The sequence below is a fragment of the Amblyraja radiata genome, chromosome 12, assembly GCF_010909765.2.
Source record: "Amblyraja radiata isolate CabotCenter1 chromosome 12, sAmbRad1.1.pri, whole genome shotgun sequence".
Taxonomy (NCBI): Eukaryota; Metazoa; Chordata; class Chondrichthyes; order Rajiformes; family Rajidae; genus Amblyraja; species Amblyraja radiata.
Genome location: NC_045967.1, coordinates 32,057,033 through 32,075,409, shown reverse-complemented (window position 1 = coordinate 32,075,409; position 18,377 = coordinate 32,057,033). Strand labels below are relative to the sequence as shown.

Sequence of the window (18,377 nt, the reverse complement as noted above, 5' to 3'; positions counted from 1 at the left end):
GTTACTACAAATTGCAGAAGAAAGCGGGAGATTAACTCCCGAATATAAGTTAAATCCGATCTTTTAGAAGCCTTACCAAGGATGCAAAGATATATTTTTTAATTAAAGGCAGAGCAAGTTTAACTTAGATAAGTGTGAGGAGATGCATTTCAGTCAGTTAAACTAGTGCTGGACAAACAATAAATGGTAGAGCCCTGGAGAATGCTGTGGGACAGAGAGACCTAGGGGTATAGTTACACAGTTGAAGATTGAGACACAAATAGACAGGGTGGTAAACACTTATTGTTGGTCAGTGCATTAAGTACAAGAGTTGGGAGTACAAGAAGTGTTACAACTGCACATGTCATTGGTGAAACCCCACCTGAGGTATTGTGTGCAGGTCTGGTTGTCTTGCCACAGGAAGCATGCCATTAAGCCGGAAAGGATACAGAATAGATTCATAAAAATGTTACCAGAACCAGAGGACTTGAGTTATCAGAAGAGGACGGATAGGCTGGGACTTTTTTCCTGGCGCTTAGGAGGTTGAGGGATGTCCTTATAGAGATATAGAAAATCATGAGGGGCATAAATAAATGGTTAGTCTTTTTCCCCAGTTTAAAGGTCAAATGCATAGATTTAAGGCAAGAGGGGTAAGATTTAAAATGGACCCAAAGGCAACCATTTCACAAAAGCACAATGGGTGAATAGAATGAGCTGTCAGAAGAAGCTATGGAGGTGGGTACTATTATAATATTTAAAAGGATATATTGATAGGATAGGAAAGGATTAGAGGGATCTGGGCCAAATGGGACTCGCTCAAATAGACATCTTGGTTGAAATGGTTGGGCCGGTTTTCATGCTGTATAATTCTACGTCTATGAGTGTTATAATCTAGAAAACACTACCAAAGATAGTAGTGGAGGCAGATTCAACTATGACATTTACAAAGGAGATGGACAAGTGCATGAACGGAGAGTACTTTGCAGTGTCAGGAGAAGAGGGCAGTGGCACTCCTTGGATTGCTTTTGCGTAGAGCCCGCATGGACAGTAGGGCAGATTACTTATTTCTGTGTAGGAAGGAAGTGCAGATGCTAGTTTAAACCAAAGATAGACACAAAATGCTGGAGTAACTCAGCGGGACAGGCAGCATCTCTGGAGAAACGGAATGGATAACTTTTCGAGTCGAGACACTTCTACAGACTGAAGAAGGGTCTTCACCCGAAATGTCATCCATTCCTTCTCCAGCATTTTGTGTCTATCTTTGACTTATTTCTGTGTTGTAACCCCAAAGACTGCCTTAACTTGACTCACAGGAAGTAATTCCAGATACCTTCAATAATAAAGCGATGATGCATACAATTCTCAATTCAGAAGTATGTAAAATGAAAGACTGTTTCCAAATTATTGAACATAGAAAATCCAGGCAGATTTAGTGAAGAATACGGTGGAGCTATTTATCTGTGCCAGTGAGCACAGAAGTGGAAAATCTTGGCTATTTATTTTACTTTAAATGGTATGACAAGACAGATTTTGCTGCAGCAGAGTATGTGGTGTTGCTGACCACCACTTATAGTTGCCTTTGCACCCTTTATAGTTCAAAAAAAATGATTTGACCTACAAAGTTGCTGGTAAAGCAGGCTGAAACAGCAGCACTGCAAAATTAAACTGGGCATCAGGGATTCCAACGAAGAAAGAGAAATGAACAGGTTATCTAATTGACCAGTAAGGTACAAGGACTGGGAAATGAACAACAACAGAAGCATTAAGAAGGGCAAATTTAAGTGAATTCAATGTAAAATTAGTTATAGAAAGAAAGACAGGCAAAAAAGGATTGGATTGAAGGAACAACTTTTTGCTTTTAGAATTAACAATACAAAATATTGTTGGAAATACAGTTATTTGTGTCGTAACATTGACAAGTTTGGCTGCGAATCTGCCACTGATTTAGCATCATATGTGCAGTGAAGGAAGGAATAAATGGTCTATGTTGCCAAGACCATGGCCATGGGGTTTGTGAAAGAAGGGAAAAGAAAGGAAGCCAGCAATTGGGGGATCCAATTAGAAGCAGGTTTTTCCAAGTTCACAAGTTATAGGAGTAGAATTAGGTCATTCCGTCGATCGAGTCCACTCCGCCACTCAATCATAGATGATCTCTGCCTCCTAAACCCATTTTCCTGCCTTCTCCCCATAACCCTTGACACCCATTCAGCTTGTTCTATTGGTCGCCTTGGGGGTGTTGGAAGGGTGTGTGGGCAGAATTTGAAGTATTTAAGGATGAGATTTACCTCAGTGGGGTCCCAGTGCAGAACTACTCTGTGAAAACATAACTGCCCCGGAGTGAAGTTGTTCTGGGACAACCTGCTCTAATTTCCCCCGGACTGATAGTTGCACAGAGAATGATATAATCCAAGTCATGCAGTCAGGGGTGCAGTGATTCCTCCTGAGATGGTTACCATCTTTTATTTCCAATTGTGTAAAAATAAAATATTTAATCAATTTTCTATGCCATAAAGCTCAGAGTGATGGCTGTTAATTATCAGGGTGACACAGTGGTGCTGTGATAGAGTTGCTGCCTTACAGCGGCAAGGACCGATCCTGACCTCGGCTGCTGCCAGTATGGAGCTTGTACGTTCCACCTGTTACCACATGGGTTTCCTTCGGGTGCCCTGGTTTTCTCCCACATCCCAAAGACGGGTAGGTTTGTAGGTTTAATGGCCTCTGTAGATTGCCCCTAAGGTGTAGAATAGAATTAGTGGGAATGGGTAATCGATAGTTGGTGTTGGCCCGGTGGGCCGAAGGGTATGTTTCTATGCTGTATCTTTAAACTAAACTAAACTCTTGGCTCTATAAAATATCTGCACTGGCAATATTAGCATGAATTATCTGCGGTAGATTTAATCTGCATCTTTAGGCATCTATAGTAAACTTATGATGTTCAGTGGCCAGCTAATATGAGAGATTAAGTTACTGTTTTCACAAATCTAACGATATGTTGGACATAAAATGTTGTATGTTTGTGCCAAATGGTACCTCTGATCTGTGCTTGAAGTTGTTCTCCCATTTACGTAAAAATAAAATTGAGGATTGTTAACATCTTCTTGCGTATGGCTTGCACAGCCTAAAGTTGTTGGTCCACTTGTTCCATTTGATCTTTTGTTTGTGCACGTCGGGTTGATTGCATTAGTCGAATCAGGGTGGACCACATGAAGGTTGCAATCTCCCACCCCATTGTTAACATGAAACATATTGAAAGCAAAAATCTGGCCCCTTGTTTCTCCAAAGTGACATATTCAGTACACTCATAATACCCATATATATCATATATCCGTTTAAGGAAACTCGGGATGCTCGTGATAACCTACTCAAATCTCATTTACTTTAGATGTCTAGATAAAAACAGTGACCGTATCTATGCCGATCCCTATCAGTAGCTTGAATCTCGGCATTAAATAAATGTAGACTTGCTGCTTACTTTTCAATAATTATTACTCCACATATTTACTGAAGTCAAAATGCACAAGAATTTAATGACTTTGTAACAACTTTTCCCCATATTTATACATTATACAAAACATTCACACCAACATTTTATACCAAACAAAATACAGGTAGAACGCAAGATTCCGGGTACCTGCTTGTAGTTATATAGACCCTTTAATGTAGCAAAATATTAAAAACACCAAAGTTACTCGCTCATGCTGCCGTCAAACCTGACTAAGCAGACTTTCTTTGTAAGATTTTCCTCCAGTTGATGTTTTTAATATATTTTTCCAGTACAGCAAGTATTTTATTTCAGCCTTTGGCATAAAATATGCATCAATGTGGATGTCCAGCAGGACAATCCATTGAGAAGAGAATGGGGGAAGCTTGATTAATGGAGGAGAGCTGCAAATACATCCTTCAGACTGAACAAGGATGTGACCGACTCCATACCAATCTTCCCACAGCTCTATTTGTACTGCCCACTTCTGATGCGCCACTCATTTTTGATTCTTATCTGTAGCTTTTTTGTTTTAAATCAAATGGTGTGGTGATCAAATCTGCTTGTTCTTTGATACTATACATCAGGTACACTTTATCAAGTCACATTGCTCTTCAGTGACAATTATTGGACACTTTGCAATTAGATTTATAAGATTAAATGTTTGGGAATGCTGGTATAGATTTAAATATTCATTTCTTAATATTAATCTTTTAAATGCTGAGTGTTATGAGTGTTATCTTGACACACTTGACCGATGGTTAAATATGGTTATAATGACCACCCTAGTGTGTTTTATGTGGGAAAGGCTGTCAGAAAGTTGATTAGAACATGAGGTACAGCTGAGTGCTTTCATCAGTTTGAATCTCTTATATCAGCATAATCCAGACTGGAACATTAATTATTACTATCATTAATAGCTAGGTTGAACGCAATGACTGAACTAGAGTTTAACTCATTCTCAAAATGCTGGCTTTCAACATACTTTGAACATCCATGATTTCAAATAGAATCACTGTGATTTATTAATCTCTCTTAATGCACAGTGGGTAAGTAATTCCAATGCTTCACAGAACACCAACAGCAATGAGGATTACTAAAGGCAACATTATCATTAAAGTTCTTCAATGCAAAATAGTGCAGATGTTGAAATAAATATGGGAAAACCTGGAAGTGCTCAGGCAACATCTGGAAAGAATAAAGGACCAAGTTAAAATTTCAGATTTAAACTTTAAATTTTAGACTTTAGACACACAACGTGGGAACATGCCTTTCAGCTCACGGAGTCTGTGTCGACCAGCAATCACCCTGCACATTAGCACTATTTGAGGCAGAGATAGATACATTTTTGATTAGTACAGGTGTCAGAGGTTACAATGAGAAGGCAGGAGAATGGCGTTAGGAGGGAGAGATAGATCAGCCGTGATTGCATGGCGGAGTAGACTTGATGAGCCGAATGGCCTAATTCTACTCCCATCACTTACGACCTTATGACTATGATACAAGTTGCAGAAGCCAATTAACTGTATGTGTTTAGAGTGTGGGCAGAAGCCGGAGCACCTGGAGAAAATCCACGCAGTCATAGGGAGAATTTACAAGCTCTGTACAGACAGGATCGAACTCTAGCGCTGTAAGACAGAAACTTCAAAACTCCACCATTGTGTCACCGTGCCGCTTAGAAGGATGGCGACTTCGTTTGTTTTGTCAAATGTTTATCAAACTGAAATGGCGACAGTATATCTCTCTCCATGGATGTTGCGCATTATATGTTTTCTATAAAGCTTTGAATGAGGGGATTTAAAAAAACATATTCTTTGGGATAGTGGGAAATATAATACATTTGTTTGGTCTGTTGGAACATAAAAGAGTTGACAAATTAGGGCAGATTCTCCTCTTTACAGTGTTTGGAATTTAGATCTGGTTCTTGGATAAAGGTTATCATCTCTTGGGGCACTGCAGTGTTAAAGTGTTTCAGAAGGACCAGACCACCCTCAGGTAAAGGATTAAAGATTTTTTTTTTTTTAAACACACGGCACATAATTTTTGAACATAAAAGCATGTTTTTTTTCAAATAAACAAAAATCTAAATTTAATCCAGTCTTTTGTGCACACGGAGACCAATTTTGTAAATACCTTTTTGGTTTTCCATGTGATTGGAAGCCACAGGATGGGCACGGTACCATAAACAAGTCCTGGAATAGTGCGAGCAAAATTCCTTAGTGTGTTTGAGGCCTGCTTCAGTATTAGTTTAAAGGAGCCAAGCTTACCAATTCTGCTGCTCTGGAATCAGAGGTCTGTTCTCTTTTGCTTAGGCCCTGCTTTTAAATATTTTCTTCAATGTTTGTTCCATAACTCTCCACTCATTGGTGTCCTTAAGGCCTCACACTTTCCCACCATCCAAACACGGGTCCAACATTTTCCCTGGATCTCATTCCATCCCCCAATTCCAGGCCTCATCCTTCCTTCATCCATCCTCAACTCCATAATCCCTGGACCTCGCTCTACGCAGAGTATTGTATACAAACTATTGTGCCCACCGAGGTGCACACTTACTAAACTAGAGTGCCTCTGTCCTCCTGTGCAGTGCCACTTTTATAAATCCTTCCCTGTACAGTACTTCTCGACCAGTGTGCTATATTTGTCTGGCTTTAAGTAAGTCTAAGACACAAATAGGTGGGAATGGAAGATAGGAAGTCTCTGCACCATTTAAAAGGACTTTGCAGATTTACAGTTATGTGGTCAACTAACAGCACATTCCAGCTGATGGATCTAGGCTGTAGCTACGGTGGAAGGAGGGATGAGAGGAGGAGACCATATCCCAGCACTTGCTAACTTTTACGTAAAATAGTTGGGTAAGATAGCCAATGCACAGAGGATAGCAATCAAGGACTAGGCAGTGAGATGATAGAAGACTGTACCATCACATTTTCGCTTCCATTTTAGCTATTATTCACCCCTACTCTGTCTTCATTTCAAACTATTGATAAATTGTGCAGGGTTAGTAATAACATGAGGCAGAAATATGTGGAGATAAACCAAAAGCCCCAAATTAAATAAACAAAAGTTCTTGTGCTGGTTATCAGGAAACCAAGCCAGTTGAAGATTTCCTGTATGTACTAACTGATCTAGTTGTAAACGTAATGGGCCTGTCCCACTTAGACGACTTTTTAGGCGAGTGCAGGAGAGTGCGCTCGCCACATGGTCGCCACATGTTCGCTGGTGGTCTCTTGTGAGTCTCCTTCATGGTCGGGAGGAGTTCCCGCATTCAGGGAACGAGTCACAGCCTCAGTATGGCCTCCGCAAATTTTTCAACATGTTGAAAAAATTTCTGCGACCAAGAATTGGTCGCCGTGGAGATAATCGATAATCCTGTAGTCATAGGTGCAGTTGTAGTGAGGTCGCCATGTAGTTGTAGGTAGTTGAGGTAGTCGCAGGTAGTTTTAGTTAGTCTTCTTTGCTGACTGGTCATTTTCATTGGCTCATTGCAAAAATAAGGTATGTAAACAGCTGCACGTGGTGCGCTGTCATTCCTGTGCGTGGTCATTGCGCAATATTTCTTTCAGTTGATCAAATTGTGGAACATGGCTCCGAGGAGAAAGAAGGTTCAGTGCAAGCAATTCACTGGATTCATGATTAAGTCGTAGATTGTCGTAGATCGTCGTAGACATAGTCGTATGATGAGGTTGATACATTCAATTTTCGACGATCCAACAAGACCTATTATGCGACCACTTAGGCGACTTTTTAGAGGGCTGCCGGCGACTGTCATAAAGTGGGAAGGGCCCATAATAGGTCTAAATAAATGTTCCTGCTTTATTTAAAATGATCAAAAGCAGAAGTCCTCAATAGTCCAGAGGAAACTAACTTGGATTTAAGCATTGCAGTGGAATGTCTTTACTGATATTTCCTGTCCTATTGTTATACAGGTGATAACAGCTCAGACAAGAACAAAAGCATCCCAGATATAGAAACCTGATGTCACCGAAAGTTCTTTAATGTCACAGATGGATATTTTCACCCCTTTACAGGTCATGGAAACTGTTCACACAAATGTGTGTTTACAAATGATATGAATCCCAGTGCTTCCAATGTCTCAATCTGCTTTGCAGAATCATGCTCACTTTAGCTGGTAAATGGGAAGTAATATCCCTATCGGATTCATGTTTAGAGGTGCCCATAGGTTCAGAATACTTTGGCGAAGTTGAGACCGTGAGTTAATTCAATGAACTTTATTACGAACGTTAAAACAAGAATAACGCGAGTCTGTAAGACAGCCAACTAAATGATGTTGCATCCACAAGTGTGGCGTTAGAATGAATGAACTCGACAGAAAGCGCGCAAAACCCGCTCCCCGCGCCCACGTGACTGGAGTAGCCAATCCAAGGGTTTGACTACCTCAAGGCACCAGCAGGTGCTGCTACAATACTAGCTATTGCTTCACCGGACATTGATTACGGCTAACAATATACCAGCAGTAAATTAGTCTATTGCTCAGCTAGCTAGTTCCAGAGCGAGGCAAAGCATTTAGATACATAGAAACATAGAATATAGGTGCAGGAGTAGGCCATTCGGCCCTTCGAGACTGCACCGCCATTCAATATGATCATGGCTGATCATCCAACTCGGTATCCTGCCTTCTCTCCATACCCCCTGATCCCTTTAGCCACAAGGGCCACATCTAACTCCCTCTTAAATATAGCCAATGAACTAGCCTCAATTACCTTCTGTGGCAGAGAGTTCCAGAGATTCACCACTCTCTGTGTGAAAAATGTTTTTCTCATCTCTGTCTTAAAGGATTTCCCCTCTATCCTTAAGCTGTGACCCCTTGTCCTGGACTTCCCCAACATCGGGAACAATCTTCCTGCATCTAGCCTGTCCAACCCCTTAAGAATTTTGTAAGTTTCTATAAGATCCCCCCTCAATCTTCTAAATTTAGATATTAAATGTAAGTTATTAGTGATAAAAGCACACATAAAGGTACACACATGGGTTTGAGTCTCAAATCCATCAATTGATGGAAATGCACAAACACATTAGTCCAAAAGTTTTTAGGAGCTAGAAATTCTCCAAACTCATAGGTTAGGGTTTGAAATATTTTTTCTTGCAAACCACACAATCTTCTTGGATCAAAGAACCAAAGAGTTCTTGGGGCTTCAAAACTTTTCTTATATTGGAGAAGGTTATGGGTTTTATACAAAGGACTGCAGAATAAAAGGCAAAAGTATAAACTGGCTTACTTTCATCTGAAGAATAGTTTTGAAAAGCTTGATCTCAAATTGGATTAGTACTGATTTCTTAAAAAAGAGCATATTTTTCAATATTTGTAATGTTTTTGTGCTAGATATCACTGTATAATCCAGGTTTTATCATTCACTTAATTTCTTGCAGAAAACTCTTCATAAGTATTTGCTCATGTTGCTTTGATTTTCTTTGCTGGCTTCTGGAGTTTCAATTACTTTGATCAATGTTACTGAACACAACGGCAACAGAAATGTTTGTTTCCATTTCCAATTTCTAGAACAGAAACAAAGTAGGATGAAGTTCCACTGCAAACTATTCTGTGAAAGGGCAGTTATGAGGCCCTCATTACTTGCTGTGCTGTATTCATGTCAGATTTACAACCCACATTCAATCAGTGCATGATATAAGGGAACTGCTGCCTGTCGCAGTCAGCTATTTTGAAGAAAGGTGCCTCGGTCATGTACTGATGTGTGCAGTGACTCCACAGAGAACCGGCAACCTACTTTCAACACATCCTTGACTTAGCAAATGTCAGTGATATGGAAGATGCCAGTGCATCTGCACCTCACATTCTGCTGCTGGACTCAGTACTAGAGTATAGTGGTTATTCGAGGGCATTTGACTTCTCGGCTTAATCCAGCCATGCTGACATACTGTCATTTGAATGGAGTTGGCAACCTTCATTTAAAAGAAAACGTCACAAAGTGCTAAAGTAATTTTGTGGGTCAGGCAGCATCTCTAGAGAACAAGGATATGTGATGTTTCGGGCTGGAACCCTTCTTCAGACTGAAGAATGAACACGAGTCTGAAGAAGGGTCCTTATTCGAAACATCACCAATCCACGTTCTCCAGAGATGCTGCTTGGCCTGCTCAGTTACCCCAGCACTTTACGTCCTCTTTTGTAAACCGACGTCTGCATTTCCTCACTTCTTCATTTAAAGGATATGTCTAAGTTTTGTATTTTACTTCACTGTATAATTTCATTATAATTATTTTACATTCTAAAAGAATCTAGATGTAGTTATCTCCATCCAAACGTTTTAAATGCCTGAGTATCAGAGCTGTGAGTGCTGCATAAAGTGGCCTTGAAGACACCACCAGAAACTAGGTGGCCACTCATGGCCCTGGGGATCATACGGGGTAAATGCGAGGTCCAGTCTGATCTGCCGCATATATTTTTCACGTGGTGTTTTGTGCCAATTCTAGGCAGAATCAAAAGGCTACGTCAACATTTAGAGTTTCTTTTATTGATTTTATTGCGGTCACAACACTGAACATTTATTCGTTGATTTATAAATGGTAGCTTTGTTAATTCTGAGAAGATATCGTCTTCGTCTTCGTCTTCTTCTTGCGTATGGTGAGAAGATATAATATTCCAGGACTGTTATGCCACAAAAGATGACAATCAATATTTGGTTGAGAAAGTCATGCCAACCAAACAATCTAGAAAGGCCCTGTACTTCCACCAACAAAATATACATTTGTTTCTTTATTTACTCCAAGGATTTTCACACCGTTATTCTACATGCATTTATTCCAGTAGTAATAATTCCGAAAATGTACTTTCTGACAAGGCTTGACTGTTACTCAATGTTACTCAGTGATTTGAATGTAACTCTTTAAATACCTCTTCAACACTAAGCAGCTTAAGAAAAGCACTAATAAAGTATTAACTCCGCCGCACTGTAGGGCAAGTCTGCCGTAGAGCTGTCCAGTTTCAGATTTGGTCAAAATGTTAACCTACAATGAAAGGGAACCTATTGTTTCTTTAAGGTCAGAAGGTTATAATGAATACAGCATGACAATATCACTCTGCAAGCATCCAGTGAATTATGGATGTCAAGGTGACAGCACATTTGCCTCAGGTATTTACCAAATCCATTAGTGTTTCTGTAGGCACTCTCTGCCTATTAAGAATGTTCCCTTATGTAATAGTCAGAACTCTGCAGAGAAGAAATTTAATTCATATTATCATTGAAAATAATCAGTCTTCAAATCTGTAATGAAAAACACCACCTGCTTGTTTACCCACAGATCTCTCTCTGCATAATGAGCAATCTCATGCACATTGATTTTAAGATTTCTCTATTACCAATTTAATGTGTTCTCATTTTAAACATGATGCACAAGTATGCAATAAAAATATTAATTTCCAACATGACTACTGCACTATCACCGTACATTCTGTTCAAACAACTGGATGGATATATTACTGTAAACACTTAAATAATTGGAAGAAGATTGCAAAAGAAAAAAAAGTTGGAGCATCCTATACAAATATCACACGGCAGAACACATTTCTATGATCTTTTACATTTATAAGTTCGGACTATCATAAAAATGTGAATAATAGAAAAATCCTGATGAATATTAAACTAGATATTATTTATTACAATGCCCCCTACAGTCATTATAGCTATAGTAATGCCATTCACATAAATTTTACTTCATGATGACCAGGTTCGTTGGGATGATTTTCTCAATTATTTGCCATTACCAGTTTACTTTACAGTAAATATCTAATTTGTATTGGAAATGATTTGGAAAAGATGCACGTTTTTCATTCTGTGAATATTTGGAGAATTGATAAAAAAAAATGAAACCTCATTTCTGTTAAACATTAGACACTGCAGAAGAAAGACTATATCACAAATATTTAAATTTACTTAATTTCATAAAGATGATATAATCATTTCCCATTACAGTTGACGACAGAGAGAGGATGTAAATAATACAAGGATACAAAGGACATTTATTGTCACATACACCAATTGGTGTAGTGAAATTTGACTTGCCATGCAGCACACAAATAAAGATGTCACAACATTAAAGAATTTAACAATAAACATAAAAACATCCCCCCACAATGGTTCCCACTGTGAGGGAAGGCACAAAGTCCAGTCCCCATCCCCATGTCCACCTATAGTCGGGCCTATTGAGGCTTCCGCAGTCGCCGCTACGGGGGACGATGTTCCAGGCCCTTCTTCGCCGGGTGATGGTGCTCCGGCGTCGGGAGAACCCTCTCAGTGGCTTGGGATGCCTGGAACGGCCGCTTCCTCACCAGAGACCGCGGCTTCCGAAGCCAACAGGCCGCGTTGGATGGAGCTCCACCACTGGCGATCTCGGCGAGAGATCCCAGGCTCCCGATGTTAAAGTTCAGCGCCGCAGCTGGCCGCTCCACAGACCCGCAGCTCCGCCATGTTCACCTGCGGTCTCAGCATTCCGGAGCTCCAGCGCGGCGACCCGGCATGGCATCACCCACTCCGCTCCGCGATAGCGCTTCAGCGCTGCGCCGCCGCCAAAGCCGAGGATCTGGGCGGTCCCCTCAGGAAATGCCGCTCCAGGCCCGCTGGTAGGCCGCGAGGATTGATCAACAGTGCAGCCCGGAGAAAAGCCGCATCACCGACCAGGTAGGGACCCTGAAAAGCAGTGTCCCCCCCCCCACCCCCACCCCCACCCCCACATAAAAAAGGCTAGAACTCCGAAAACAAAAATTCAACTAACTGAAATTAAAAAAAAGAGATGAAAAAACGGACAGCTGCAGGCTGGGCAGCCATACCCGTACAGGACGGTGCCCCCTACCTACCTAAATAATTGGAATGAAGTGAATCTTGCTACCCTAATGGCACTGTACAATGTACTGTATTGGCAGTAAATATCAAACAAAGCCCATATCCAGTCTAAACTGAATGCTTTTAGTTTAGATAACTTGTATTTCACAGCCTGCTTAAAGTAATAAAAATTGTCCAAAAATGACTTTTAAAAGGATTGTTGTAGTGATGGTTGATTGGAAATTTATACAAGAGACATCGATAACCATTTTTTCTGTGGCACTGCATATGATTGATATATTGCTAGATTGTCAGGGACATGTGTCAGACATATTTCTATTGGTAGAACCAAGGAACTGTAGATGCTGGTTTGCAAAAAAGGGTGCAAAGTGCTGGAGTAACTATTTGTCATCTTCTCCCAGTGGTAAAATACCTTTATTTCTTTGCCAATGTTCAATGTTCTGTAAAAAAAATAATGAAACTTATGCAGAACCAACCCCAAATACTTCAGCCCTCCAACAAACCCGCGATTAGATCAAACATCACATACAAGTGCTGTTTGGCTGGTGACTAATGAACTAATTTCAAAAATCCAATTGTGTCCAATTATGAAATATTAAGAAGCTAAATTCTCAATTGATACCAAAGTTTCAGCTGTTGAAAACAAATTGAACAAAAGCTTTAGTTTTTTGGCACATGAGTAAGCTACATGCAGTTGGTGTCATGTTGCCTTTGTGCACAAGAAGTATTGGAGTCACTGCTGATAAAGAACAGTATAAACAGGAGAAGATGTTATGATAGCCCTCAGATAATTTAAAACTTAGAGGTATTATCTTACACACCCTTTGTTTCATATCCACACTTTGTTTCAACTGTACTCATGAACCCATTGTTCAGTCTGCCAAGGAAAGGAAGCACGTATTCACCAGTTGTGTTTAATTACCTAATTTATGATCTATTTGTTCATGCACTTCAGGTGGATGTGAATCTTCGTGGGATAAAGAGAAACTCCAGTCACCCACTACCACAGGGTCACAGCATGTAGTCAGGCATGCCATACTGTCTGGTCAACACAATCTTGCAGCCACACACTCGCATAGCCCATTCCAGCAGAATCGCCTTAGAGCCAACAGTAAGCATAGTCTGCATGCAACGTTTTTTTTTAGGCTTGCAAGGACTTGCTAGCGTTTGCATGTGCGATAAATTGCAAGATTGGGAAACTTAATGCACTAAAACATGTAACAAGTGACTCTAAATTTCCTAGAGCAAACAAACAGTGTTGGGACAATATATACGCTTGAACCAAATTCTGAAGCAGCATTGTGGCCCAAGACCATAAGTGGGGATGGAGCTGCAGGTGTAAGGAGAGAAATTGAAAATATTATTGCAAGAAGGCTTGGTCTTTCCTCCACAATACAGCACTACATACTCCACAATACTACACTACACACAGCAGTTTCAATAATATTAGACACTGCAGCTCATGTCACAAGTACAACTGATGGAGAAATCACTCTTGCAGCTACCTCTTTTGCAAGAATCACAGCCAGTGATCAAAAAGCTTCTGTTGCAGCAGAACTCCCATGATATTCACTGATCTGCTGGGTTGGGAATAATAATAGCCAGTTATGAACACAGAGATCCTCATTCACAGCAATCAGCATAACATTCATGTGGCTTCTTGGGAACTTTATACAACTCTCTTTGTCATCAATAAAATCTAGTATACTAGATTAGTATTTGATTCCTATTTGTAAACATTCTATTAAAAGGGAGATCAAAATACAATATAACATTATGATTTAAATATTCAAAAACACACATGTGCACTCTTTTTTCTGGATATGACTGTGGAAGAAAAGAATAGATCTGACTTCTGCTGACATTCAAAAATGTAGTCCTGAATTGTAGTGTTTCTTCCTATGTTAGGGCTACCACAGAGTTTGTTCATGAATCATAGAAACAATATATGAAGAAAATCGTATGGCTTGAAAAGAAAATAACTTTATCATGCTTCTTTTGGAAAGCTTAAAAATTCTAGGCGATCTGAGAATGGTTTAAAAATGTTTTTTAAAGGGGAGAAGAATAATGGCAGATTTCTAAAAATCATGACATCAAGATTGCACTTGTATAAACTACTTAAAATGGAAAGGAATTTATACAGTATTTGTCAATTTAATATCAAATCTTGCCTGCTGACCTGTTCTGATCTTACAACTGATTAGGCTAATGATTGTTTTGTGATTTTAGGGTTTTTCCTTCAGTATTTTTGTTTTATTCACCTTAAATGTTTAATGTTTTTGTATGAACAAATTCATATTTACTGCAAGAAATGACGCCTTAAGGGTTTTCCAGTAATCTTTCAGATCTGCAGCAGCCAATCATGCATAATTAAATGACTATGACTTCACATAATTGATGAGTCAGCCCTTGTCTATCATCTGTTGTCAGCTACCTTTACCAAATGCAGCTCAATTTGTGCATGAAACAACTCCATTGAATTATAACCATTTTCCTAATTCACTGAGCTGGCATTGTCCCATTGACAGTTAAACAGAGAGTTTCACATCCTGTTGTGGATTGGCAATATAGTAAACAGCAAGCTTGGTTTAAAAGGTTCACATGTCCACAACTGATTTTGATCGACTTGGTGGCATATTGCCCAGTGAAGCTGTGTTAGAGTATTCTAGGAACCCAATCAGATAGGTCCTTGATAAACTCAACACCACACATATAGTGAGAATTATGAACCATTGATAGTTTACGCTCTCTTAATAGTATTCATAGCAGATCAGATTACAGGTTAGATCAGATTGCAAGTTAGACATTCTGTAATTTTTAGGATGACCATGGAAAATAATCAGTTGGTTGCATGCTCCACATGTTGAGAGAAACATTGGAACACATTCAGGTACAATTCTGTTGCTTGGACATCCCAGAAATCAAGAATGGAAGCATGGGTTCGCAGAATAATTATATTTCAATTACCTGCCTGTTTTGAATTGCAAGGGAATGAAGAATTATCTGTTAGGTTTGACAGCCAGTCCCTCTCTAAGTAGAGAACTGTAATGAAACTGATTTTCTGCTGGTAGATTCTCTATTGTGTGGCGGCTTACATAAGCTCTCAGCTCCTACAAGATCCTTCAGCAATAGCCAAGGGACCAAGGTGGGAATAGTGAGAGGTTGCTGCATTATGTGTAGGAATTCATACACTGTGGTATCTAATCTCCACCTGGAAGCAAAGTAAGGGGACTTCCACTTTAGTCTTAGTGGGATACCACTTTTAAATTGGTGTTTCACTATCCCATGTCCATACAACAATAAAAAAGTATAATGTGATGTTTACAAAGTGTTTCAAAGAGGAATATGTTTGGAAGTATATGCTCCCTTTATATTCACTATATCGTGATAATTTCTGCATGAACCCACAACCAAAACAGGAGCAGTGCCAACTTCCATCAAAAGAAGGATGTTGTGCTGAAATGAATGGTGCAGTAGCCGGGTCATTTTAACTTTCCATGTTCAGTTAGCACTGAGGTTTCATGTGAGCACAACGAAAATAAAAAGAAAAATATTTTAACATAGAAACATAGAAAATAGGTGCAGGAGTAGGCCATTCGACCCTTCGAGCCTGCACCGCCATTCAATATGATCATGGCTGATCATCCAACTCAGTAGCCTGTACCTGCCTTCTCTCCATACCGCCTAATCTCTTTAGCCACAAGGGCCACATCTAACATAAATATAGCCAATGAACTGGCCTCAACTACTTTCTGTGGCAGAGAATTCCACAGATTCACCATTCTCTGTGTGAATTTTCTTTTTCTCATCTCGGTCCTAAAAACTTCCCCCTTATCCTTAAACTGTGACCCCTTGTTCTGGACTTCCCCAACATCGGGAACAATCTTCCTGCATCTAGACTGTCCAACCCCTTAAGAATTTTGTAAGTTTCTATAAGATCCCCCTTCAATCTTCTAACTTCTAGCGAGTACAAACCGAGTCTATCCAGTCTTTCTTCATTTGAAAGTCCTGCCATCCCAGGAGTCAGTCTGATGAACCTTCTCTGTACTCCCTCTATGGCAAGAATGTCTTTCCTCAGATTAGGAGACCAAAACTGTACACAATACTCCAGGTGTGGTCTCACCAAGGCCCTGTACAACTGCAGTAGAACCTCCTTGCTCCTATACTCAAATCCTTTTGCTAAGAATGCTAACATACCATTCGCTTTCTTCATTGCCTCCTGCACCTGCATGCCTACTTTCAATGACTGGTGTACCATGACACCCAGATCTCATTGCATTTCCCCTTTTCCTAATCAGCCACCATTCAGATAATAGTCTACTTTCCTGTTCTTGCCACCAAAGTGGATAACCTTACATTTATCCACATTATACTGCACCTGCCCTGCATTTGCCCACTCACCCAACCTATCCAAGTCACCTTGCAGCCTCCTAGCATCCTCCTCACAGGTAACACTGCCCCCCAGCTTCGTGTCATCCGCAAACTTGGAGATGTTGCATTCAATTCCCTCGTCCAAATCATTGATATATATTGTAAATAGCTGGGGTCCCAGCACTGAGCCATGTGGTACCCCACTAGTCACTGCCTGCCATCCCAGGAATCTGGGGAGCTTTATCCAAAGAGTGATTAAACAAATCATTGTTCCCAAACAAAACAACTGTCCTGGTGTCACCCTTATTTCAGCTGTGATTCGCAACATCATTCATTCCAATGCAAGGGAAGCCAATTAGATACGAAGACAAAATTGGAACACTTATCTGGTACACCAAGACAGATCTTGGTGATCCATTTGCCCAGCCATCTATGGTTCCTCACTTTGGACTTGCTTCTCTGGGTGTGAAAGACCAAATGCCTACCCCACAGCTGTCAGAACAATGAATGTTTCAATGTCGCTGACATTTACACATCTAACAATTACTAAAGCTGAAGTAAATAATTAAAACATGTAAAGTTATTTAAAAAATAAATAAAAACATTAACCTACTTTGAAACGATAAATTAATTTGCCTACCCCTCCCTATACCTCCTATACCACAACCCAAAATCCTCTTTGAAATTAACCAACTGGATTTAGTAAAGGATTCCCAAATAGAAACATTGGGGTATCTGAATAGGACAAGGATCCAGCAATGGATCAGACTCAGCAACATTTTCAGGACTTCAGCATTTCACAGTGCCAGCATTGTGAACAGACATTTGGTCAAGAGGCTAAATTCCAGTTGTTATAGAAGGCACCATCACAACCCAGTCACCACTGATCCCAAGCACTTTCTGTCACAGCTGGGACAGTCTGTGGGTTCCAGAATAGCCTAAACAGTCATCTCAGTTCCAATATCACCACAGAACACAGACCAGTGCAGCACAAGAACTGGCCCTTCGATATGTCTGTGTCAAACATGATGCCAAGACCAACTCTTATTTGCCTGTCCCCGAAGGGACAGCTTAAGACAAGGAGTTAACATTACTACCATCCCTTGGATAGTAGAATTGGAAAGAAAAGCTTGGAAAATTTAGTTTAACATTAAATGTTTTAAATTCATAACCTTCTCTTTAATAACAGCATTATCATATTTTGTCCATGTTTCTGTGAAGTAGTATTGTACATTTATTTATTTGCTAAGTGAACTGCATACGTGCCGTTTACTAATGGTTGTCTCTGATGTCAAAAGATATAATGTGTGCCAGTGTAAGCTCCAAAATTCCTTGGTGTTGCCTGATGATCATATCACTGGGGCTTGCTCGTCAAAATCGTGGCTTGCTAGAAAAACAAGTCTCGTTCATCATTTCATTTCCAACAAAAAGAATCTATAGTACCAGTATTACTGACCTACATCACATTCTCTCACAACACTGAGAAGAAAGTGTAGTGGTTGTATTGGAAAAGAAACAGCTCTCACTTGCTCAAATAAAATTTCATTATAAGCTTCAGAGCGTATTTGTCACCATTACTAAATGCTCCCTAAATGTGAATTTAATGTCTGTAGCATAACTATTGGTGGTCATATGAGGAGTGTTTTTTTTGTTGCCTTCTAACTGTCATTCTGAGAGCAACAATTAATTATGCAGGAATATGGTCCACTTTTTCCACCAGTTCTACATTTGTT

General features: G+C 40.0%; 1 protein-coding gene across 11 annotated transcripts in view; it reads left to right on the top strand.

The window, feature by feature from the left end:
- The window catches only part of dach2 (dachshund family transcription factor 2), a 363,969-nt gene that overhangs the window by 242,955 nt on the left and 102,637 nt on the right, over positions 1-18,377 (top strand). For 7 of the 11 annotated variants that reach the window (XM_033030400.1, XM_033030408.1, XM_033030406.1 and 4 more), the window contains exon 4: positions 13,229-13,384. The exons of the other annotated variants lie outside the window; for them this stretch is intronic. In XM_033030400.1, the coding sequence (XP_032886291.1) occupies positions 13,229-13,384 (156 nt within the window). The remainder of the gene's footprint in view (positions 1-13,228; positions 13,385-18,377) is intronic. 11 annotated transcript variants of the gene reach the window in all.